The 27841-nt window shown below is 30.7% G+C and overlaps 1 protein-coding gene across 1 annotated transcript; it reads left to right on the forward strand.

The window, feature by feature from the left end:
* Positions 1-3235: 3235 nt before the first annotated feature.
* On the forward strand, positions 3236-4198 carry LOC115889824. The gene has a single exon (XM_030909900.1). It carries the CDS (start codon positions 3236-3238, stop codon positions 4196-4198), a length of 963 nt encoding a protein of 320 aa, XP_030765760.1.
* Positions 4199-27841: the final 23643 nt, after the last annotated feature.

The raw sequence follows: 27841 nt of genomic DNA on the forward strand, positions 1-27841 counted from the left end.
TTGTAATAGTGATGATAAAGCAAAGCAAGAATTTCTATTAACATACAAACTGGATAAAATTTTCTCACATTTATGTCAGCATGATAAAAAACAATATGGCGATATTATTATATAACTTATAGGTAATATTTGAGGGGTAGTTTCATCTCGTTGAAATTTGACTTTCGAAAAATCCGTTTGCCAAAAATAAGCTTTTTACATCAAGCAGTTTAAGCAGAATCGTGGTTAATCAATTACCCAATTTTTTGGAACACCCTGTATGATTTTTTAAAAAAATTCAAAATATGTAAAAAAACAAAATAAATTATGCGTGTCCAAGCATTTTCCCGAAAGACTAATCGTTTTTTAAATAACAAATATTGTAATATTTAAGGGGCGTTTTCACCCTCTTGGTATTTGAGATTCGAGAAACCCCTCCTTATCAAACCTCTACAGTCTAAACCCCACAGTCAATCCCTTTGCCAAAAATCAGCTTTAAACATCAAGCAGTTTAAGCAGAATCGTGATTACTCAATGGTCATATTTTATGAAACACCCTGTATAAATTTTGAAAAAATCTTAAAATATGTAAAACAACAAAATAATAAAAAATATACGTGTTTAAGAGTTTTTCCGAAAAACTCAAAAGTTTTTAAATAAAAAAAATATTCTAATATTTGAGTGGTGGTTTCACCCCCTTAGAATTCGAGTTTCGAAAAATCCCTTCTTATCGAACCTCTACACCCTAAAGTCAATCCGTTTTCCAAAAATCAGCTTTTTACGTCAAGCGGTGATTAATCAATGACCAGATTTTTCGAAACACCCTGTATACATTTTTAAAAAATCTTAAAATATGTAAAAAGACAAAATAAAATATACATGTTTAAGGGTTTTTTCGGAAACTTGACCGTTTTTTAAATAAGAAATATTGTAATATTTGAGGGGTGGTTTCACCCCCTTGGAACTGGAATTTCGAAAAATCCCTTCTTATCGAACCTCTACACCCTAGAATCAACCTGTATGCCAAAATTGAGCATTTTACGTTGAGTGGTTTGAGCAGGATCGTGATTAATCAGTGAGTCACTTAAGGATTTTTTATATTAGTATAAATGACTGTAACTTTTCAATTGAATAGTTGGAATACTAGGAGGACCATTTTATGAAAAAAGTCGGTTGGCTTATGGAGTTCAAAAATATTTCTACTAAAATTTATGTAGGGGTGAGGGTAGTTTGCGTCCTTCCCGTACATTGTCTTCATTTTTGTGAAAATGAAATATTAAAGCACTTAGCAAAACATAGGTATCCCAAATCTCACTCAAACTGGAATAATGGTTCTTAATATCTCTTAAACATCATGTATTTATTTTTTTAAAGTTTGAAGACCTCTAACGGACAAATGAGGTAAACTGTTTCCAATGAACGTATTTTGATTCCAAAAGTACGTAGGTAGCAGTTCTATGTCCACGGAATATTCGGACATCCTGTATATCTGTAAATCCAAAACATTCAGTTTTAAGATACTCTGTATACATAAATCATTATTGATTTTTAAAATATTTGTACACAAATTAGAGAGGGAAATCGGAATTCTACCAGTAGACACGATAGGTGTTATATAATAGCTTTTAGACCACCGTTCAAGATGCGTTGATGTTATTTTGGTTTATTTGGATACCGAGACAAAAGAATAGTATTAAAGGTAAAGTAAATGTTTCCATTATTTATTTTTTTAACTAATGTTAACTAAAGCATAAATATATTTTATTTTCTTGTTGTAAAAATTATAAGGGAAAAACCTATACTGTTTCTTGAACATATATTATGTTTCTGCACTATTTATCGACACGACATGTTTATTTATCGAGCACAAACAGCGTTGTAAGGTTAAATAAACAATTACAGAAAGCGTACAGTAATTGAAATTAGCATGCTTGTCTAACTTGTGTACACATTTTCACGCTTGCTGAGTTTCGTGAAATAAAGCAGAGTAACATAAATAGGAAAGGTGTTAAAAAGGCAATTTGCAAATTGTTCCAAGGGATTTTTAATAGATATTTATGTTCTGAGTACCCTATATAGTAATGAGTATTGTTATATTATATATTTTTGTTTTTTTTTTCTTCATTTTAATGGATAACTCTATACCATTTTTTTATAAGAATAAAAATTACGAAAAAATCTGAGTGACTTCTCCAAAAACAAATATCTCCCAAAAAAATGAAGCTATTGAGATGAACTAAAGAAACAAACTATCCAGAAAGGATGTACCTAGATGAAAACATATTTTTTAAACTCCTTGCTTTGTTAATTCATATTCCACAGGGTGTTTCAAACTTTCACCAAAATATCAACTTTTTTTCTTGTATAATTGACAGATGGAAACTTTCATTTTTAATTTAAAAAGAGATACTAAAAAGTCAAATAATTTACCTACATATTGCTTAAAAAATCATCAAAATCGGTCCACTACAAGAAAATATATTAAAAATTTTAAGGTGGCGTTCCCATGCAGTTGGTTGTTAAAATAAAATTATCTTTTTTGTTTTCAAGTTTAAAATTTACTTCACACATCTAACGATTTTTATTCTTTTATCTTTTGAGTATATTGATTGTCCTTTTGGGAAACGTTCGAAAAATATTTCCCTACTTTTTAATCGCCATTTAACAACTGGGAATTCTTTGATTCTGTTCTATACAGCTTTTCTGCAGATTAAGTGGTGGCAGAACGTATCGAAACTGGTTTTACTAGAGTTCTTTTGGGAGCCATTCGTGTTCTGCTTCAATAAAACTCGTACGTGAAGATTGAACAGTAAAAATTGTTACCTATTGTTATACGAATTTAAAACCATAGTTGTACGAGTACACTCAAATGCAAAAAAACGCCACGGAACATTCTTTCATCAAGTTGTTAAAGATATTCATATATTTTTTTTTACTTTTAGCTCTATTCTCGTGATTTTTTTAACTGACTGTATACAGACCGGACCATCATAGTAGTACCATAGGCAGAACCGGACGTATTAACGTATACCCGTCCGCCGGATAAAAAGCAGGCGAAAAAATGCGATAAAATAAAAATAGGTTGATATGTGATAAGAATGTTTCAGAATTTGTATTTATTCCTGTTTTAATAGCCAAAACGAATACATAGATTCTCGCGACAGTTCTCGTGTAAAATTTATTTTTTAAGTAAAATAATGGATGTTTACGAAGTTTGTGAGAAAATTCAAATTGTAAAATGGTTTGGTTTGGCATCATGGTAAGCTTCGATGTGGTATCTCTATTCACGAGAGTACCCCTAGGCGAGTCAATGGATCTAATCAAGGAATCATTCCCACCTGACATCGCGGAGCTCTTCCGAGTGTGTCTGACTGGTAGCTATTTCTTATGGAACGGCAATTACTACGAACAAACAGAAGGTGTCGCAATGGGTAGCCCAATCAGCCCAATAATTGCTAATTTCTTTATGGAGAGATTTGAAGAAAAAGCGCTAGAGTCATCCGTTCTGAAGCCCGCTGTATGGTTTCGTTATGTGGACGATACATTTGTGGTTTGGAAACATGGACGTGACAGCCTAGATGACTTCCTTCATCACCTTAATTCGCAGAGCCCGAGCATAAAATTTACCATGGAAACCGAAGTAAACAACCAACTGGCCTTCCTCGATGTGCTTGTCAAGAGAAATGGCGACCTTTTGGATCACACCGTGTATCGAAAACCCACTCATACAGACCGGTACTTACACAAACTATCAAATCACCATCCAAGCCAAAAACAGGGGATTATCGGAACATTAGCAAATAGGGCAAGACATATCTGTGCTAATGAACACATCCAAGAGGAACTAAGTCATTTAAATAAAGCCTTTCTTGCCAATGGCTATAATGACAGAGAAATAAAGGCGGCGCTGGCACCTAGGCAGAGGAGACCTGACGCCAATGAACAGGAAAACATCATTAATAAGGCCTTCCTTCCATATGTTTCCCAGGTCACCGATAGGATTGGTAAAGTTCTCAAGAAGCATAACATCAAAACCATATACAAACCTACCCGAAAAATAAGGGACTGCTTAAGACCAGCAAAAGACAAAAGAGAACCATTATCCTCTGCAGGGATCTACCGTATACCTTGTTCCTGCGGTAGCGTATATATTGGAATTACCAAACGCTCAGTAGAAACGAGACTTACGGAACACAAGAGAAACTGCAGATTAGGGTAAACAGAGAAGTCAGCCGTAGCAGAACATGCTCTAAGAGATGGTGACCACAAAATCCAATTCAAAGACACCCAAAGTCATTGCCACAACATCTGGATATCATCCTCGTCTGGTCAGAGAAGCTGTTGAAATTCACAAACATCCAAATAATTTCAACAGGAAGGAAGAAACGTTCTACCTTAACAGAATTTGGCATCCAGCTATATCTAGGACCAAAGTAGCAGCACAGAGAAGTAGACCAGTTCCGGAAGAACTACCACCCGAACAAGCCACGCGCCCTCCGCCGACGCATAAATACGCGCTACGCCGACGCGGAGGCATCAGTCTAGTGTGAGCAATCGGAGCAAACACACCTCTGAAGATGCTAGCCACTCGTGCTAGCGAAACGTTAGGAAGCAATTCTAACCGACGACGGCCTAATAACCCGAAAAACCAAAATTCTTCAAACGATGGCCGCGAAAGCCTAAACTACTACATGTAAAATGGTATTTCGAAAATAGGTCTTTTCGGAATATACAAACAATTTTTCCACAAACTTTTGTAAACAGGCCAATTCCATCTTTACCTACTATATCAAGAGTTATTAATAATTTTGAAACACATGGGTGCGTGTCCCCACAAAAACACAAAAAAATTTATGAAGAACAGGAGTTAAAGTGTTCATTTGTGCTACCGCGGATCAAAATCCCACGTTTTCAACTAATCAAATTGCTGAGGTGGTTGCCTTGCCCACAATGCCCGTATTGTTCAAGAATATTTGAACAATACTTTTCCCAACCGTTTAATTAGTGGACATGGAACTATTTTGTGGCCCGCTAGATCACCAGATCTTTCTCCCAATGATTTCTTTTGGTGGGGTTATGTAAAATTCAAAGTGTATGGTCATAATAGGCCTAATAATCTGGATGAGCTTCAAGTAAAGATACGAGAGGTTTTCCAAACTATTAGCCCTAATATGTTAGCCAATGTCAGACGGGGATTTTACGACCGCCTAGGCTTCTGTCTAGCACAAGAAGATGGTCTTTTCGAACACTTGTTATAACTTTTTTTTATTTAGAGTGATATTATAGTTTTTTTTTGGGGTTTAGAGAATTTATTTATTTTTAATTTTGGCGCTTGTAAACAAACTCAAATAATAAATATTTATGTATTTTTATTTTAAATGTTACCTTAAGTGAAGGTAAACACTTAAAATGAAAATAATAAATACTCGGCACTCCTCGCGTCGTATTCCTAGTCTGTCACGACCGACCCGTCCAAGCACAACTGCAACTGCGTACTGCCTGACCAGTCGACTAGCCGGCAGTGAATCTCGAGTACGAACGCAAATCGGGTAAACGTAAATTCGTCCGGCAACTTGCTATGTTACTAGTAGCCTGGTCCTCTCTGTATAAATCTATCAACTTTAATTCATATACTCAGTTTTTTATAAATTTTGATAGTTGCCTGATTATAGAGGGTTAATTGAAGGGTTGTTTTTTATCCTAACTTTAATACACCCTGTGCAATAATTTCGTGAGTGACTTTACCTAAAACATTATTTTTCTGTCAGAACCATATCTCCTGAGCATTTTGCTTTTTGACTCATATCAACATATACCTTGGTTAATTTTTAAGAGCGAAATGAACTTGCTACCAACAATTTTTTCAATTTTTTCAACTATCATTACTTTAAGATGTTTTTTTAATATCAAGAGGGGGCTTTTGTGGCTATTGTTGTAATGTCATATCGATACTGATTAGAACTCTATAGTAAAATTTGTAACTAACTGTAATAACCCTAGATCATACTAAGGGCTGGCAAAGGTTAGTCTTGGGTCGAGATTTCCGTATGTAAGAAGAGTACAATGGCGTTTATAATGTACTGAACAAAGAGAGGACAGTAAACACGTTACCAAACGTGAGAAACTGTGCACATCGCTAAGAGACGTGGAAGGGGATATAGCAGATTTGTCTCAGTTGACCGGTCGACCCAATCAATACCTCTCTCAGTACTTAAAGTTCTAGGGAAAGGTGTACGTCATGCGTTCAGCTTGAATTATTAAAACTAAAAACACGGTATGTCGCCAGTGGTAGGAAAAATAATTTTTAGAGGTTACTAGTTTATTTGGTTGCCTGTGATATACAGGGTGTTTCCTAATTAATCTAAAAAATAAAAAATCGTTAGAAGACGGCTTAAGGTGGGCTCTTAATAAGTATATTTATTTTTTTCTGAGCAACCGTTTGATGAACAAGAAAAACTCAAAAGATCAATTTTGTTGAAAAAGGATGGCCAGTCAAGAAAAAAATATATTTTCTTTAAAAAAGCAGTAGTCTACCATTTATGTTAAGCAAAATATCAATTTTTTTAATTTTTAACACCCTGTAAGGTGTACGGTACTTTAGACCCAATGGTTATATAAAAATTGTTTTAAGAACACATGAGGAATCACGCCACAATTTTTTTGACTAATTAGAAAACACCTTGTATATTGTCAACTTGACAATGATTGCTGATAAATCAAAAAATACCTTTTCAGTGAAAAAATCCAAAAATTTTGCTTTTTATTGAATTTGGGCCTGCGTCTGCAAATACCGGTATGTTTTTTAATATTCTATCTATCTAAATTTTAAATATCATAGCCAGAAATAGTTTTATTATTTATTAACTGTAAAAATGGTATACTTATAAGTTTTATCAAATATTGTGATTTACTTTCTACCTTGTAGTCAAAATTTGTATTTAATAAACTGTAAAATATATATATTCTTATGTTTTATTAAAGTTACTCTGATATACTAATATATCAGTGTAACTTTAAAAATAAATTCTTTGAAATCAAATATAAACATAAAAAATATTTACAGCAGAAAAGGCGAAGGCGCTGGGTTAAACGTAGTCTCTACTAAGAACACGGAGGGGCGCTTTGACCCAAAACTTTACTATTAAGTTTCATATCTATGTTAATAGAATATTATTTTCTTTTATCTATGATTATGATCTAGAGTAATAACTAAGTGTACAAACAAATATAAAACTTGTAAAAAATACTCTAATACTTTCCCCCTGCTGCTGTTACTGTGTGTATTAGGTTAGGTTAGGTTAGTAGTAGTAGTAATAGTAGGTAATAGTTAGTTAGTAGTAGCAGTAATAAATAATTATTACTCTATTTACTCGGTCTTACTTAGACACAAATAAATCTGGTTTGAAACCATTAAAACCAAGTATGATAACTCAATAAATTGGCTGTTTTTACAGCAATTTTAGCGTCTAGTTAACTCACCATAATTCGTTATTATAACGACCCAGTAAACTTGAAGGTCGTTAAGACTCGGACCGTTGTTAACAAGGATTTTACAGTCTCCAAAATGCAATCTATTCAGCAAGGGGAATATTAAGGAATTACAATGCCACGCCCAAACAATATCCGCTGTCCAATCTTAATGAAAATGCCTTACAGAGCAGAGAAGGTATTATGTTAATTAACTAACAATTAATAGGGATATTCTAATAGATGCCAATATATTTAAATAATTAATTAAATATTTGTAGAAATTTAAAACTGATCTAAAAATGCAAATTGTTTCACTCTACAATTTCCTGTCACAATGTACCGTTTGTGTCCGGGAAGGGTTCATAGTTTCATAGTTGATTTTGGTTAAAGAAATCAGTACATGTATATTATTTCGTATATTTTTCATTTTATGGAAAGCACTGTTCATTAAAATGTTGTATCCTATGTTATAGGGCTTGTTTCTCTCTACAATTTCCTGTCTGACAATGTATTATATGTGTCGGGGAAGGGATCATAGTTTCACAGTTGTCGATTTTCGAAAGAAATCAGTACATGTATATTATTTCGTATATTTTTCATTTTATTGATTTTTGGAAAGCACTGTTCATTAAAATGTTATATCCTATGTTATAGGGCTTGTTTCTCTCTACAATTCGCTGTCTCACAATATACCGTTTGTGTCAGGGAAAAATCATAGTTTCATAGTTGTCGATTTTCGAAAGAAATCATAGAGTAGGTACATGTATATTATTTCGTATATTTTTCATTTTATTCATTTTATGGAAAGCACTGTTCATTAAAATATATGAATAATATTCATGAGAGTGTAATAAAACTATTTAAAACTTTAACCTTTTGATGTTGAAGGCGTTTGTATATCCACAGATGCAATTCTGTTTTCAATTCAAAAACAAACTAGTATTTTCTCGACGACCAGGTCCAAATTTAATAAAAATATTTGTTTACTATTTCTTACTGCAAGTTGACAATTATGTCAAATACATTTAAAAAACATTATAGTGTTTTTTGGGATAGCTGTGTGTAATAGAAAAGGTAAGTACGATTCTTTCATAACCTTCTTTATACCATATGAGCAAAAAAAACAGCGTCCAAGACAATAGTCCAAGTAACGATAATCGATGATAATTTTGGCGACAGACTTTTTTTAAGATATAAAACCCCCACAAAGTTTCAGATATTTGTTAAAATAATAGTCTTCACGAATTCACAAAACTACTCAAAAAATGTAATTGTACAGCATACAATATCTGAGGTCAACTATTTACATAGTAAATGTTAATTTTCTACATAGGTCATTCATGTTGAACCAACATTTATTGCAAGGAAATGTAAATCGAATCCATGAAAATTATGCCACTTGGCAAAATGGCGTCGGTTTGGTCGCTAGCAAGACATCTAAACGACCTCATGGGAATACGGTAATAAAAGTAAAGAATTTTTATGCATTTCAGTTGTTTCGCGCATTTTTATTGTTATTATTCTCAGTTGTACAGTCAGTAGGTTTATAGTTCGGTGCATTATTCTGGTATTCTACACAGGGTGAGTCTTTAATAAGTGCAAATATTTTTAGAGGTAACATATTTCGACTCCTGAAACACTAATATGAGGTTTTTTCGATTGAAAATTTGGAATTTTTGAAAAAAACATAGTTTTTGGTTAAAGAATATAATTGATAAGTTGATAAGTTGGCAATATACGTAGTAGATTAATTTTACAAGAAACAAAACCCGTCAAAAAAAAATTTTTTGAAAATTTTTAAAGTAAAATAACTAGAATATTTTGAACCTGTTTGAAAAACCGTAAAGATAAAATATGTTTTTTTATCGAGATCAAACAGCTCTAAAAATATTTGCACTTATTTAAGAATTACCCTGTATAAAAAATCTTAATATTAAAATAATTATAGAAATGGGAGACACAACAGATCCATAACATCGCGGTGATTAACTTAATCTGAACAATCTGATGACTTTGATTTTAAATGTATGACTCGGAGACTATCTTCAGGACTGCCAGTAAGACTATCGAATATTGACTACCCGCGCTCTCTTCTCTATACTTCTTGACACTTTCCATGTCAAATATATGGACAAGACTGTGATTTTCTCACTTAAATAGCAAATAAAAATGACTTTTTTTGCCTCGCCTATAATGTCAAACGTAGAAGAAACGCAAAATAGACTATTCCTTTCTAACCAATACCTAGACCATAATTCAATATTACTCATATTTCACAAAAACAATATCTGAAATTGAAGCAACAAATAACAGCACAAGTCTTTTCTTTAACTTTTTTTAAACATAATTTATAAAGACAATCGGCTGTAAATTTCATCGCGTCATCGTAAACAATAACCAAAAACAAACTCGACAGTTTTTCTTGGTTTAATTTAGTTTCCACCCAGAAAGAAAACCGCCTTCCCAAGATGGGAAATTTATGCTTCTTTTTACCTCGGTTGTTTTTCCCCATTGCTTTTTTTTAATCAGGTTTGGCGCGGTTATATTTTACGTACCTAAAGTGTACGCCAGAATTAAAATTTTCGAAAAAATACGTCTTTTTGTTGTTGTTAAAGTAAGAATTTAACGTTGTAATAGCTTAAAAATAATATTTGAAAATAAAGCATGCATTAGGATGTATTTCAGGAAAATATTTTTCACTTCTGAGTGTAGCCGAGAGAGAACACCATGTATATTATCGCATTTTTAGCTTGCTTTCTAATCACTTTACATAACCTTAAAATATTATTTAATATGTCTTGATAGTTTCAAAAATATTAATAAAAAAATATTTTTTCGCCCTTTTTTTAAATTTTAAAAATAAATGAAATGCCCAAAATTCAAAACTATACTAGGTATTTACTATAGATGGTCTGTACTTATTTTGCTATAAATATCGTAATTTTAAACCATACAGGGTGTTTAAAATTCTTTGCCAAACTTTCTGAAATACAAAATAAATTTTCTTCGTTTTTTTTTCAAATGGATCACCCTGTATATAGTTTCTTTGTTAGATGTAGAATTAAAAAATAAACATTTTTTGTATTTAAAGTACTTTAAAATTTCTAGCGGTTTTGGCTTTGTTAAAAAACTACTGTACCAACCACTACTGTAAAAACCATATATGTAATATAAAATTACAAATATCCACAAATATTTTAAATACAAAAAATGTTTATTTTTTGCTTCTCCATCTAACAAAGGAATAATATACAGGGTGTTTCGTTAAAAAGAGAAGAAAACTATTTGATATTTTAGGAAGTTTAGTATCTAATTTTGAAAACCCTGTATGGTTTAGGATTACGTTATTACAGGAAAGTAAGTACAGAACTATAGTAAAATATCTAGTATGTTTTGATTTCAGGACATTTGTATTTTTAATAATTATTTTAAAAAAGGTAAAAAGAAATTCAGAACGTATTTAATAATATCTTAGGATTATGTAAAGTGATCAGAAAGGAAACCAAAAATGCAATAATATACAGAGTGTTTCATTTAAAAAAATCATCCCGAGCCATTCACACTTTTTTGAGCCACCCTGTAGATGTCAAAATATTTTCCTGAAATACATCCTAATAGATACCTTAGGTTTGCACTTAAACAAAATTCCTAAGTTTTTTATTATAGGATCTACAGATACCCGACGCACTTTTGCTGGACCCTGTATATGTATTGTGTCTAAAATTGAAATGAAAAAGTGTTCACAAAATTACAAATTTTATTTAACACTTGTTCAAAGTCAAAGTAAAAAAAAAGCAGCCGTGGCAACTTTGCAACATATAGCCGGAGAGCTGGCGACATATTTAGAGAACATATTTTAGGCAAGTTAGAATAACAAAAAAAATATAGTTTAATAACTTGTGAACCCAGAATCCTAAGTCTGGCTGGGGGGTTGGGGGTATTTCGCTACTGCGCAACCCATAACATTTGAAAAAAAATAAATCCAAAAAACATTCTTTAGGCAACTTGAAATTTGTTTATTCTTAAATTTTAGCATCTATTTAACCTAGAAATAAGTGTGCCAGACTTTTTTTTCGGGTTTAAAGTGTAACCAGACCATTCCAAATATGTTTAATTATTATACCTGGAAAACATACTTTAGGCATTCTAAAATTTTAGTGTAGTAGAGTGTTTATTAGATGATATTAAAAAATATGTGTTAATTGCCAGACGAATTCAATGGGATTTAATACTTGCCAGACGCGAATAAAGATTTTAAATGAGCGCGACAGAAAAGTCTTATGAGTATCTATAAGCGCGAGAAAGATAGTTTATTGAGACCCGTCGGCAGCAGATGCGGCTGACGTAACAGTATTTTGGAGTACTTCAAATTTTCATAAAAACAATTTTTTTTCGGTTTCATTTCAATTATTTGCAGGCTTTTAATTCAGAGATTATTTTGTTGGAATTAAGTTACCATGTACAAATATGTATTTATAAATTAAATATTGACGTGCATAGTGTAAATAGTTTAGAATAATTACTGCAAATAAATATTTTAGTAACTACTGATTTCGCTACTAACTACTAAATCACAATGGATAAAAAACATTAAGTTGTGTAGTTTGTAAAAAAGTTACTAGTGACAAAGTTATTGTTTTTGATGAAGGCAGACTACAAAAATGCAAAGAATTTTTAAAAGTGCGCCAACAATATGGTTTAAAATTTAAAGAAGTGGTTTTACCAGAAAACGTAGTCCCGACAAAAGGGTACCATGCACAGTGCTAAAAAAATAAGTATTCTGGAATTTTATTAAAGTACCATTGTTAATCTTTCTAAATAGATTCAAAAGTAAGTAAAAGTGCTTTACTTTTATGCTTAGGCGTTAAAATGACTTTTTTTATATTGTCAATCAGGTCGCAAAAATTAAGAATAATATAATATGTCACAAAAGTATAATAATAATTATACTTTTGTGACGTTTGAAAAAAATATATTTTATATTATGCTAATTTTTAAATAATTATTCGTCTTTTTATTCCTTCAGATACAAAATACTTAAATTAAAAAGTCTTCTCATTGAAAGGATTTCAATCATACATTTTTATTAAAAAATGTTTCTTTTTATTTATTCAATATTTGTTAGTTTTTTTTAAGTTTTTACGACTCCAAAATGCTGTTACGTCAGCCGCATCGGCTGCCGACCGGGTCCCAATAAACTATCTTTCTCGCGCTTATAGATACACATAAGACTTTCTTATCGCGCTCATCTAAAATTTTTATTCGCGTCTGGAAAGTATTAAATCCCATTGAATTCGTCTGGCAATTAACACATATTTTTTAATAACATCTAATAAACACGCTGTAAAAATTTTAGAATGCCTAAAGTATGTTTTCCAGGTATAATAATTAAACATATTTGGAATGGGTCTGGTTACACTTTAAACCCGAAAAAAAAGTCTGGCACACTTATTTCTAGGTTAAATAGATGCTAAAATTTAAGAATAAAGAAATTTCAAGTTGCCTAAAGAATGTTTTTTGGATTTATTTTTTTGCAAATGTTATGGGCAGTAGCGGAATACCCCCAACCCCCCAGCCAGACTTAGGATTCTGGGTACACCAGTTAATAACCTATACATTTTTAGTTATTCTAGCTTGCCTAAAATATGTTCTCTAAATATGTCGTCAGCTCTGAGGCTAATATATTTTGTACAATTATAAGTATGAGTTATTAGAATTATTACCTCCTTTTTCTCCAATTTTCAAGCCGGAACCTCGTTGTATCTCCTTAGTTCCACTCCAGGCAGGTCCTCCACTAACCACAGACACCACCAACAGATTTAAAGCGAATATCGTTAGCTTCATTTTTTTAGTTCGATTATTACAATATCATTATTGACAGTTTAAAAATTTACACGTTTATATACGAACTAGTTTTTATTCTGTTTATTTATACTTCTTTTTACCTGTCAAATAATTAAATATTATATGAGCAATTATACAGAGTGAGTTTTCTACGATGTTCTCTATGGGTATCTCGGAAACTACTGGAGATAGGGAGTCGGTTAAATAAGGAAAGAATTGCAGTTTTGTGGGGTCATAAATATGCGCCTTTCAGATTTTTGAAAAAGTTTATTACTTACTAAATATTTCGGAAAAAAACAAATATCGGCTATTTTAAAAATGCTTGTTAATTTCAATATAATCTATCTTAGACAAAAAGTTTTAGATAAAAGTTGTAGATAATCACATCCTTAATCGGATTGTGTTCTACGTTTTTTTCTAAAGCCTGTAATTTTTGACATATGACACCAACATACGTGTTTTTTTTAATGAAAACCATAGTTGTCCATGACTTCATAAAAAGCGCCATTTTTTAAGCTTTTCAACGTTATAAGGTATAATATTTTTTTTAGAAAATTTTCTCTACAATCTAGAATTTATTGTCTTATAATAAAAAGTATTTCTGTTAATATTCAGAAATAATTTAAACTTATTTCACTAATGAGTAAAATATATTACTTGAGTAAATAGGGTAGTAATAGGATATTTAAAGTATCTTTATTAGCTGCTTTATTTACATCGTTTTAGTATCGTAAATGTGGTATAAATACTTCATTTTGTCTTTAACAAGTAATGCTGATTTTATTTTAGATTTTAATGACATAATAAAACATTTATTGTTTTTTTTTTAAATAGCTCTACTTAAGAAACCGGAAGGGTTTAGGTATAGGGCATGATATATCGTTGAAAAGCAATTTTATTAATCTTTTGATTTTTTAAACAATATAATACAGGGTGAATCTTAAATGAGTGCAAATATTTTTAGAGATGGTATATTTCGATACTAGAAACACGCCTATCAGTTTTTTTCGCAATTTTTTTTTTTGAAAAATTGGAATTTTTCGAAAGAAAATTGGACATTTTTTTAATTTTTATTTAAAAAAATTATACCTTCGTAATATGGCAACATAGTTAGTAGTTCAAATTTACAAAGAAGGAAACCCAGAAAAGATCCAGATTCATTCTTAAATTTTTGCTCTCTCTGTCAGTGGCGGTCCGTCAGGTGAGGCAACTGAGGCGCCGCCTCACCTCGAAATTCTAGCCTTTAGTAGTACACAAATTAATTTCCAGCTAATCGTATATTTATATTATAGCAATATTAATATTGAATAATTTTATTAAAATATACCGAGCTTTTTACTTTTCGACCGGTCTAAACCAACCGATCGCGCCATATCGTTTCTGTTTTAACTGGACTACAATGCATCTTTTGGGCATCTTTTCGTTCTGCGTTCCTGAGGCGTAATTTTTGCCGCCTCTGCCGACCTTTTTTTATTAATGAACTAAAACGTCACACATTGAAATCAGTGGGTCGGGGTAGCGGAGGGAAAGAAAATCCATTCTTACAAACTTAATTGTTAAGTTCAAAAACAGTTCGTGCTTGATATGGCTGGATAATGCGATATTATAATGCTCTTTGTAATTAAAATTAATCTCTTAATTGATCTTCACGAAATACCCCATCAATAATTATGGAAATAATATCGTATATCGAAGAGAGTATAGAATAAATTTGAATAATATGAACTCTTGGCATCCACGCAATACTGGTCAAAATAATTAAGTTAAGATATTTCGGGGAATTACTAAACGTCACGTCTGTTCGGTCGGTTTGTTTTATGCTTTTGTGAGTAGCAAGTAGTGTGATCTAACCATAATTCAGAGTTTAGTGCTTTATTTTGTAATAATCAGACTTTAAAATGAATCATGTACATGACATTGTGATGTCCCTTCTAGAAACCCAGTTTTCCAGAAGACAGGAGGATGAAAAGCGAGAGGTGTTACAGGGAAACAGACCTACTCCCCAGATAAGTGTTATAACAAATGATAAAAAGACAAATTAACAATTCCGATTACAAGTGTTCAAGCCGAGCGGGATTTTTCTTGTCTAAAACGGATAAAATCGTACTTAAGAAATACAATGTTACAAGATAGATTTTCTGCTTTGTCTTTATTTTCAATTGAAAAGGAGCTGTTGGTTACCCTTAGTGAGAACGAAGGGAAGTTTTATGATGACATAATTGAGAAATTTGCTATTCTTAAAGACAGACGAATAAACTTAACCTACAAGGAATAATTCTTATACAATTACATTTTTTAACTATTTTTTACTTGTTTGTTTCTTATTTATTACGTCGCGTCGCGCGTCGTAGAGCTTGATGTGACAAATTCCGTCTTACTACACGAACGAAAACCTCAAATTAGAGCTGTTATATTACGATCATTAGATTAGTTAGCTAATACCTGATATATGTTTAAGTTATATTATTTATACTCTGAAGAAAAAAAAATAAAGAAACAGTTCCGATGATGACTTTTTTAATAAGTTATGCTTACAAACTTATTATATCTGAGGAGCAAAAAAATCTCTAGCTTATTGTTGCTTAGCTGCTTAAAAAACAAAAAGAAAATAAACACATAAAAACAAAAAAAAAGTTCTTATGACATTTTTAGCAAGTTATATTATATCTGAGGAACAAAAAAAATTAAACTTGTTGCAGCTTAGACCCCCCCCCCGTATTTTTGTTTTCGTCCGCGTTTGCGTCGCCTCATCAGTTCTAATGGTCACGAGCCGCTACTGCTCTCTGTGTAATATCCAATCGGTTGATTTAGATAAATCAAATATATCGACTTTCGTTAACTTGTAACTCAAACTTTTACTTTAAAAATGATCAGTTCATGATTTTACCGATAGTTATTCAAGATCATGTTTTTGTCAATTTTAAACATGGTTTATTTTTTATCTCAAAAACGATTAGAGTTGTAGGTTAGTATTCGTATAATAAAAAAATGATAAGATATGAAGTATTTTTCAAAATTGTAAATATACCGTGGGTTCTATTTCAAATAAGAAAGACTTTTATGTAAAAATACAAATTTTCAAAAAAGTCTATTCGTTATCGGTTCTCCATAAACGTCTAAGGTACCATCGACGTAAATCGCCCTTAAATAAGTGCAAATATTTTTAGGGTTGGTAGATTTCGATAAAAGAAAAATCTCTTTTTGAAAATTTACAAAAAAAAAATAACGTTTTGCTTAAATTTTGGGTAATATCTACTACCTATGTATGAGCAAATTTAATCTACTATTTATTTGTGGCCATATCGTAGGCTTTATGACGAAAAGACGTATCTCGATTTTTGGCGATTTTGAGATTTCAACGTCATGACATGCCCAATGAGTCATATTTTAACATAGCGAATTTGCGCATCTTAATATTGTACCTTTTTCATTTTATATTCGTTTAAAAATTTGCCCCATCTCAAATACTACAATTTTTTGTTATGACGAAGAGACGTATGTTGAGATAGGGCTCTTTGTTATATCAATTATTGTTATACCAATTGTTATACTATAAGAAGGATGGAATTTGAGGTAGGTCCTGTTGTTTTAAGTTATGAAAATGCATGCGAGAGAAAATCACACCATTCTACCTAATTATTTTCTGACGGTTGCTTGGGACAAAATAAAACTTCTATCATGGCAACAGCTCTCTTTTACCATTACAAACCATTGTTAGAATGAGCTAGACTCTGCACATAGCTGTGTAGGGTATGCAAATGCAAAAGATTGTCCGAGAATAAATGGCCAAATAAAAGGAAAATGTTGATCGAAAGCAAAACAACGAAACGAAAATTGCCCTAATGGAAAATTTCCCGAAATCATAATTTCTCTAAGAACATTTTAGCGAACCAAAAATTTGCCCGAAAAATACAATAATTTTCATCTCATTATCATTGTTAGGCCATTGGCATTGTCATCCCTGCCAATTTTTGGAAAATTTTATTTATTGTGCCTATCATCATCCAGCATAAACACGTAGATTGGAAGTCGAATTTGTTATCATTGAACAGGGAAAACAGAAACTGTTAGGTACTCCACAGTTATTTGTATAAAAAAAACGAATGAAGAAACATGTTTTGTTTTTGTTTAGTTTGGTTTTTATTAAATGGACCATGAGTTTAAATGCCCTGTATTAATGCCCTCAATTAACTAAATAATTACTAAAAATATATTAGATAAAAAATTGCATTTTTGTATAAGAAACAATATTATTAAAATAAGCTACATAAGAGTATTTTAAATGATTATTGTCTTTGCTTCTGGAATGAAAATTGTCTTTGTTTTCAGTTGATCTAATCCAACGCGAATAAAAGTATTAAAAAATATTTGTTTCCGATTTTTTGGCGATTTTCAGATTTTTCTTGTATGTATGTATTGTATTTTCTTGTAAGTAATTCCATAATGTGGATATTGTATATTTTTTTTCTTATTAAAAACACTGTACCGTCATTTTTAAATTTATTTTACATGGGCGTATGTATACGATATTCGTTCAGAAATAAATTCATTATTATTATAACAAAAAGGCTTATCTCTATTAAACAACTAAAAATAAATTATTTACTAGAATTTACGCTCAATTTATCTTCACAGCGTTTCCTCAATGTCTCCGTTTAAGTGTTAATACAAAAACACTATTAAGAAATTAAAGACTTTACATTTATTGGCCAAATAAAGTAAGTGATTTTCTTTAAATTGCTCTCCTGAAAAGTAGCAAAAATTGAAATACGCCTTTTCGTCATAAAGTCGACGATATTATCAAGAAATCATGTTTTTTAACAAAAAAATAGAAAAATCCAAAAGAAATTTTCAAAAAATTACAAATTTTCAATTTTTTTTTTCGGGAAAAAAACTCATTATTGTATTTCTTGGGTCGAAATACACTACCTCTAAATTATTTGTACTTATTTAATACTCACCCAGTATAAAAAAAACAACAACTGTAATAACAAAAAATTATTTTGCGCACTGAATTTATTTAATTTACATTTTTCAAGAAACTTCTTTTAAACTGAGCATTTGAAAACGCTTTTTATAATAACAAGCATTATAAAATACGCAAAACGCCCTATTTTCCCTCACCGGCAGACCCTTTTAATATTGCCCTAACGTCTGAACTACAACATATATATTTAGTGAAGGAACTGAGCTAGTAGTACATTTGCGTTTCGTATTATGCCTTTCTTTTCTCGAATTCTGTTCGTCGGGGAAATAAATTTTAAAGGAGGTAAAAGAACGTTTCAGCGAGCTCTAAATGTTATGAAAATAGAATTTAAATGCAAATTGAAATTAGAGCAGCTGCGGAATTTTTATAATTTCAATAAAAATAAAGTTGTTTTAGGGGAAATCTTTACCATTCTACGTTCACCGGCACAAAAAACGGGCACATTAAAATATTTTTTTTTAAGTTTTATATTTTTTTTCAAGTTTTTTAATTGCTGCCATTTTTGAAAATTTTTGTATTCATTTTCATAAGTTATTCGTGATTTAAATGGAAGTAGTTTGGATATGGCGTTTGTCGCCTCAGCTTGAATATCTGTTGGTAATTTACTTATTTAGTTTTGAGCCATTTCTGGCTCCAATTCAATCAGCAATCGACACAAAAGAGAATTAAAAAATATTGACTCAAAACTGACAACTAAAGAGACAGCTTTATTTATTTGGCAAATTACATAGAAGCCAACGCCAACCCAGCACAACATTTTTTCTACCCGTAATAAATTCCTTGAAATAATAATTTCTGAATATTTTTGAAAACGTAACTCGCTGTGGAAAAAAATATTGTTTTATACACGACGATAAAATTACATTATCGTCTCCCGAAATTAATTCACTCGCGATTTCATCGCTCGTGAATTAATCTTTTCGGTCGACAATAAAATACCATTTTATCCTCTTGAAAAAATAACTATATATTGTGTCCTTGGAAATTTCAAGTTCTTGAACCTATCAATATATTCTTAAATTAATTTTTAGGGACATTAGGTTCCGAAAACGCTGCGTTATGTTTTCATTTTGTTTAAAAAATATTTATTTAGTCTATTTATAGACAAACGTTTCGGCTAACAATGTTGCCTTCACCAGTAACATAATATTCACTAAGTTAGTAACATAGTGAATATTATGTCATTGTGCTGTGATAGATTGTATCTTTTTGGATATTACTTTTTTGTCAATTCTTTTATGATGTACCACACTGATGAAGGCTGTAATGTTAGCCGAAACGTTTGTCTATAGACTAAATAAATATTTTTAAACAAAATGAAAACATAACTCAGCGTTTTCGGAACTTACTAATGTCCCAAGAAATTTAATTAAGTTTATATTGTGTTCTAGTGGACTGATATTGATGATTTTTAAGAAATTTGTAGTTTTACTACAGTACTACTTAGTGTATTTTTCTAAATTAAAAATGAAAGTTGCCGTTTATCAATATTACGAGGGAAAACCAAATTTTGATATTTTGGTGAAAGTTTGAAACATCCTGTGTAGTACGTTAATAAAGCAAGGAATTTAAAAATAATTTTATTGTTTAGGTTTATTTTTTATTGATAGTTTGTTTTTTGGTTGATCTCAATAGCTTTATTTTTTTTGGAGATATTTGCTTATAAAGAAGACACTAACTTTTTTTCGTATTTTTTACATTAAAACCATACCTTTGCCTTTGGTCCTAGTTAACAGACCTATAAAATCGTATTTATGATTTGTGAAATGTCACTGTCTTTGAAAAATCATATCATTATTGTCTGTGGGCCAGTTACTCTAGAAGACATGGTTTTAAGTACAAAAGTTGATGTCTACAATGGTCAGTTAAAGCAGCAATAGCCGATACTTAAGAACTTAAAACCATCTCTACTAGAGGAAACGTCAATAAGCAATAATAATATGAATTTTCAATGGCAGTGGCACTACATAAACATTAAACACTATACAGGATTGTTCACCACATACGACAAGGAGTATTGTAGTTAAACGATGAGATTTTTACAAATTGTAAGTTTTGGGTTCGATGAAGGACTATTAGAGGTACAATTTAAAAATAATTTTACAAGATATAGAGTGTCCCAAATAAGTAAAAAATATCAAAGTTTTATTTTTTTAAATGGAACACTCTGTATATTATTGCATTTTTAGTTTCTACGATTAAAATAAAGGTAAATTTGATTAAGGTTTATTACAGTTAAACCTTACCGTTTTTGAAATATTTTCAATTTTGTGAAATTGCAGCAAAAATTTTAAGGCTTCATTTCTCCAAGGGTATCAAAGTTTTTAATACTAAATATTTACTGAAGTTTACTTATTGATCAGTTATTGTGTTGCAATAATAAAAATAATACTACCTTATACAGAGTGTCTAAAAATTTATTTTAAATAATTATTAGCTTTAAACGGCAATAACTTGTTTAATTTAAATGGTACATTTAAACACCCTGTATATTTTATGAGAATCAGATGCACAATTTAATTGTCTATCAAATTGTATTATACCATTTTTTACCTATCTCTTTAAGTTTCCGTAGAAAATGCATTTTCTTGTAATTTAGAACTTATTTATCAATATACCCATGGAATATTGATATTTTGGATTATTCTTAAAGATGTACCAAATTTTTAAAGAGTACAGATACTAATATTGTCAATATAATTCGTTTATTTCATTAAAAAATAAAAAAAAAACTGTTTAAATATTTGTTAAAGAGGACCAATTAATATGATTCCAGTATTCAAACTACATTAACTGACTGTTTGCGTTGATTAATAATAATTGCCCCAAATACTAAAAAACGGAGTTTTGTAGGTGTATTAGACAGGGTGGTAAAAAGTAACACCTTAAAAATGATATTTCATTTTTTAATAAATGCTTATTTATAACAACAGAGACGTTCATTTTGATAACTTATTATTATAATGATTTCTGACTCAAATCCAGATTTATTTAGAATAATTTATTAACGAACACAATTAAGTATGTAATTAATTATTATATGGGCGGAAATAATAGTATTATATTTAATTAATGGTATACACTTTTATAAAGATTTAAATAGTTTTCTTTTTGCATACAAATGGGCTAGTAATATTATCGTTTTGTTAAAATCGATAATATTACTAGCCTGTACATTTTGTACATTTGTTGCTTTAAAAACAATCTAAAATGTCAACATTCCATGGGTATATTGATAAATGAGGTCTAAATTATAAGAAAATGCATTTTCTACGAAAACTTGAAGGGATAGGTAAAAAATGGTATAATACAATTTGACAGACAATTAAATTGTGCATCTGATTCTCCTAAAATATACAGGGCGTTCCATTTAAATTAAAGAAGTTATTGGCGTTTAAAGCTAGAAATTATTTAAAATAAATTTTTAGACACTCTGTATAAGGTAGTATTATTTTTATTATTGTAGCAAAATAACTGATCAATAAATAAACTTCAGTAAATATTTAGTATTAAAAACTTTGATACCCTTGGAGAAATGAAGCCTTAAAATTTTTACTGCAATTTCACAAAATTGAAAATATTTCAAAAACGGTAAGGTTTAAGTATAATAAACCTTAATCAAATTTACCTTTATTTTAATCATAGAAACTATAAATGTAATAATATACAGGGTGTTCCATTTAAAAAAATACAACTTTGATATTTTTTACTTATTTGTGACACTCTGTATCTTGTAAAATTATTTTTAAATTGTACCTCTAATAGTCCTTCATCGAACCCAAAACTTTACAATTTGTAAAAATCAAATCGTTTAGCTACAATACTCCGTGTCGTATGTGGTGAACAACCCTGTATAATTATATATTAATTATTAAAGAGTATTTAAGCTAGTAGCAATAATTTAATATTTTATATCTAATTCCTAGCATTTCATTTGTTACTGCATTTAATTATACATAATTAACATTATTTGTCAATAATTAACATTGAAATTAATTTGCCAAAAAGAAATTTAAAAGACATTTTTTAAATCCATATTTCTTTCTGAGCAGATACTTATATTTTTTACGATTTGAATTATCTAAAACATCAACTTAAAAATATATTTTAGATTCACAAAGTTACAAGAAATTAACTTTTAGAGTTTGTATCTTGTTAAATCAGTATCAATCAATTCGAAATTGGTCAAAGAATGCATAGAGAAGTTGAATAAATTAGGCAAAGAAAACAGAGTCCTCCTACACTGGGTGCCTGCTAACCAAGGGATAGAAGGCAATGAAAAAGCAAATAATCTAGCTAGGAAAGGAGCGAACACTCCACTAACTGGACCAGAACCGTTCTGCTTTCCAAGTGGTAACCAACTCAAGGCGGAACTCAAGAACTTGGAAGATTCCATCCGCAACCTGGAATGGAAATCTTGCAATGGTCTAAGACACTCGAAGAAATTTCTGAGGGCTTATGATCAAGAAAAATCACAGATCTTCCTGGGTCTGAGTAAGAACTATCTTCGGATTGTCACGGGGTTTTTAACAGGACACTGTCTCCTCAATGAACACCTCAGTAGATTGAAACTAAGAAGAAACGGCGAATGCAGATTCTGTGGGGAAGATGGTGAAACACCAGTACACCTCATCACTGAGTGCGCCGAGACGACAACCATTCGTGCCATGAATTTTGGTACGACTGATATTGGAGATGGAGAACTACCCTCTATAAAACCGTCCCAGATACTGGCTTTTGTCAAAGCCCTGGGACTGTATGATGAGTTATGATTCAAGAAAGGGGGACACAATGGATCTGTAAGGTCGAAGTGATTAACCCCCCTCCCACTCATTCTAAATTCTAAAAAATTCTAATCTTGTTAAATGTTGATTGGTCATCTCTGTCTTTAAAAAAACAGTAGATTTTTTTTATATTTTTTGTCCCTAAAAAACTTTGTTATGTCTATAGATGGGATTATGTTTAAACATAATAAATTTAATACCGTATGATTGAAAAAACGGCATTCAGTTGGCTTAGAAATGAACATCGATGACATTTCCCATAATAATCTATATATATCTATATTAGTATATATAAAACCCTTAAGTGACTGACATACTGATTAATCACGATCCTGCTCAAACCACTCAACGGAAAAAGCTCAATTTTGGCATACAGGTTGATTCTAGGGTGTAGAGGTTCGATAAGAAGGGATTTTTCGAAATTCCAGTTCCAAGAGGGTGAAACCACCCCTCAAATATTACAATATTTTTTATTTAAAAAACGGTCAAGTTTCCGAAAAAACGCTTAAACACGTATATTTTATTTTGTTTTTTTACATATTTTGAGATTTTTTAAAAATGTATACAGGGTGTTTCGAAAAATCTGGTCATTGATTAATTACGATGCTGCTTAAAGCGATTGACGTAAAAAGCTCATTTTTGGAAAACAGATTGATTTTAGGGTGTAGCGGTTCGATAAGAAGGGATTTTTCGAAACTCGAATTCTAAGGGGGTGAAACTATCCCTCAAATATTAAAATATTTTTTATTTAAAAACCGGAGATTTTTTTCGGAAAAACTCTTAAACAAGTATATTTTATTTTGTTGTTTTACATATTTTAAGATTTTTCTATAAATTTATACAGGGTGTTTCATAAAATATGACCATCGAGTAATCACGATTCTGCTTAAACTGCTTGACGTTGATTTTTGGCAAACGGATTGACTGTGGGGTGTAGAGGTTCGATAAGGAGGGGTTTCTCGAATCTCAAATTTCAAGAGGGTGAAAACGCCCCTCAAATATTACAATATTTGTTATTTAAAAAACGATTAGTCTTTTGGGAAAACGCTTGGACAAGCATAATTTATTTGTTTTTTTTACATATTTTAAATTTTTTTAAGAAATTATACAGAGTGTTCCAAAAAGTTGGATAATTTCTTTACCACGATTCTGCTTAAACTGCTTGACGTAAAAAGCTTATTTTTGGCAAACAGATTTTTCGAAAGTCAAATTCCAACTAGATGAAACTACCCTTCAAATATTACCAAGTTATATAATAATATCGCCATATTGTTTTTTTTATGCTGACATAAATGTGAGAAAATTTTATCCAGTTTGTATGTTAATGGAAATTCTTGCTTTGCTTTATCATCACCATTAGAAATGATTAATTCGACGCGAACGAAGTCGCTGGTACACGCTAGTTTTACATATAAAATGACACCGATCTTCATTTCATAGCCATCGCTGACGCCGTTTTTTTTTCGATCATATTGTGGTTTTGGTATAGACCTAAATTATTATATTAATGTAATATTTATACACTAAAATAATGCTAATGATCCAAATATTAATAAAAATGTATGAAAAGTAATCAAAAAAATAAAATTAAAAAAAAATAAAAATATAAAACAACATTTTTATATTTTCCTTTACTACTTAATGAAAAACTAGAATTGTGTTGTTAATTTAATAACAATAATTAATTAATAATAAAGCATTAAAACATTCTTTTAATGTATCTTTATTGTTTCATCAACTTTCATCAATTTTAGTGTTACCAATTTAGTTTAAAAACCAATGTGTTAAAATTAAGACGAAGAAGAATTTAAAACATTACTTTCTTTTTATTTTCCTTTACTCTCTAGGCAAAATCATAATTTTTATAACAGTGGGGAAATACCCATAGGACTTTTTTGGAGAGACAAATCCGCCACAGAGGTATAGACATTTTTTATCATAATTTTTGTTTAACATGAAACAATAAATTAATAATAAATTGTTACGTACACTTCAGTTACAAAAGAACTAATTTAAGTTTGTTTTATTTAGTTTTGATTGTCACATTTATCATTAATTTTTTAATCCCGAAAACTTCTTTTGTTAAGTGCCTTTAATTAAAATTTATTTATTTTATTTATCTTTCGATTAGTTTGTGTGTGTTTATTCCTTATTATTGTGTCTTTGTTTTATAACATTTATTTTTTGAAAACAACTACAAAAAAAAATTATTTTGTGTCTATATACTAATTTCATAAAAAAAACAGCGTCGAAAGTCTCGCGACTCGAAAAAAAAACGCGACCTCTGAGCGCGCCAAGTGGGAGTGGTGCCGGCGCTCTCCTTTGACGTCGTCGTCGTCGGTCTCGTGACGTCGGGACGCCCCTGGCTGCGGCGTCGGTCGTGACGTGTTGCGACGTGGATCGCCCGAAAACAACTGAACGTCGGGCGCCGAGAGTTCCGCATAGAGGAGGAAAGATAAGGGCGAAACGACGCCCTGTCGCAGAATGCATGCGCGACACGATCAAAGGCAAATTGTTAATGTTTTTTGACGGTAATTTGTTGACAAGACGGGCGTCTTGTTTGTCGGTGGAAACTGGATATTGTAAAGGGATCACTCTGTATGGGATTTCGATGAAGTTTTAGAGTATAAATGCTCAGGACAAGAAGTTAAGGTTACGTAATCGTCTTTGTCGAACTAAAGAGGTTAAATGGAATTTTGTTATTACTTTTCAACTATTTCTTTTATTAATTTGCTTATTTATTGTCTTTACTAATTTTTTACCTTTTTTTTCTGTAAAACATATTTTAAACTTTATTCTTTGTAATTTTTATCAAAAACATGATGGTAAAAACCCCACATCGATATCTGTTACCGTTTCGGTGTTACAGGGTGTTTTTTAAAAAAATGTTAATTTTTAACAAATCTCTGTAACTTTTTTAATATGGAAAATGTTGTATTTTTATAAAACCACTTCCAAAGTACCTTTTTATATAGAACTAGGGTGTACCCGCGACTTCGTTCGCGTCGAATTAATTATTATTTGTAATAGTGATGATAAAGCAAAACAAGAGTTTCCATTAACATTCAAAATGGATAAAATTTTCTCACATTTATGTCAGCATGAGAAAAAACAATATGGCCATATTATTATATTTTGACAGTTACTAAATATGAAAGATAAAAATCATTTTCCATGTTCACCTTCTTAGGGGTAGATTTGAAAAAAGTACTGCGATAACAAAAGATATATAAAAAGGTACTTAAATAGCCTTATTTAAGTACCTCTTTGTAAACCACGTTTTTTGTTGCATTTTCTGGCTGTAAAATAGCCAAGCTATTACGCGAATTTAAGCAGAATCGTGGTTAATCAATTACCCAACTTTTTGGAACACCCTGTATGATTTTTTAAAAAATTTCAAAATATGTATAAAAACAAAATAAATTATGCGTGTCCCAGCGTTTTCCCGAAAGATTAACCGTTTTTTCCATAAAATCAATAAAATGAAAAATATACGAAATAATATACATGTTCTGATTTCTATAACAAGCCCTATAACATAGGATACAACATTTTAATGAACAGTGCTTTCCATAAAATCAATAAAATGAAAAATATACGAAATAAAATAAATGTAGGTACCGATTTCTTTCGAAAATCGACATCTATGAAAATATGAACCCTTGCTGGACACAAACGGTACATTATGAGATAGGAAATTGTAGAGAGAAACAAGCACTATAACATAGGATGCAACATTTTAATAAACAGTGCTTTCCATAAAATCAATAAAATGAAAAATAACAAATATTGTAATATTAGAATGGCGTTTTCACCGTCTTGGATTTTGAGATTTGAGAAACCCCTCCTTATCGAACCCCTACACTCCACAGTCAATCCGTTTGCCAAAAATCAGCTTTAAACGTCAAGCAGTTTAAGCAGAATCGTGATTACTTAATGGTCATATTTATTGTCATTTTATGGTCATATATTTGAAACACCCTGTGTAAATTTTTAAAAAATCTTAAAATATGTAAAACAACAAAATAAAATATACGTGTTTAAGAGTTTTTCCAAAAATCTCACTGGTTTTTAAATAAAAAAAATTCTACTATTTGAGGGGTTGTTTCGCCCCCTTAAAATTCGAGTTTCAAAAAATCCCTTCTTATCGAACCTCTACACCCTAAAGTCAATCCGTTTTCCAAAAAACAACTTTTTACGTCAAGCGCTTTAAACAGGATCGTGATTAATCAATGACTAAATTTTTGAAACACCCTGTAAAAAATCTTAAAATATATGTAAAAAAACAAAATAAAATATACGTGTATAAGCGTTTTTTCGGAAACTTGACCGTTTTTTAAATAAAATATATTGTAATATCTGAGGGGTGGTTTCACCCCCTTGGAACTGGAATTTCGAAAAATCCCTTCTTATCGAACCTCTACACCCTAGAATCAACCTGTATGCCAAAATTGAGCTTCTTACGTTGAGTGGTTTGAGCAGGATCGTGATTAATCATTTAGTCAGTCACTTAAGGATTTTATATATTAGTATAAATTTAATGGTTTAAGTATATTTTTTTTAAATTAACGATTTAAGAGTTATCAACAGAAAAATTGATCTTTTATTTGGGACACAGTGCATATTTTTAATTCACTGACAAGAACTTTAAATTACCTAAAAACTATCAAAATCGGCCCACTAGAACAACATTTATTAAACTTTAAAATACATCAAAATTTTAAGGTGCTCGTTTTTCGTGCAGGTAAGTGTAGTATGTAATAACAAAATACCTATA

This window comes from Sitophilus oryzae, unplaced genomic scaffold (assembly GCF_002938485.1).
Source record: "Sitophilus oryzae breed Bouriz unplaced genomic scaffold, Soryzae_2.0 scaffold_857_pilon_pilon, whole genome shotgun sequence".
Taxonomy (NCBI): domain Eukaryota; kingdom Metazoa; phylum Arthropoda; class Insecta; order Coleoptera; family Curculionidae; genus Sitophilus; species Sitophilus oryzae.

Excerpts from the sequence above, each read along its gene's own strand:
- LOC115889824 (XM_030909900.1), top strand. The coding sequence starts at position 3,236 with ATGGTAAGCTTCGATGTGGTATCTCTATTCACGAGAGTACCCCTAGGC.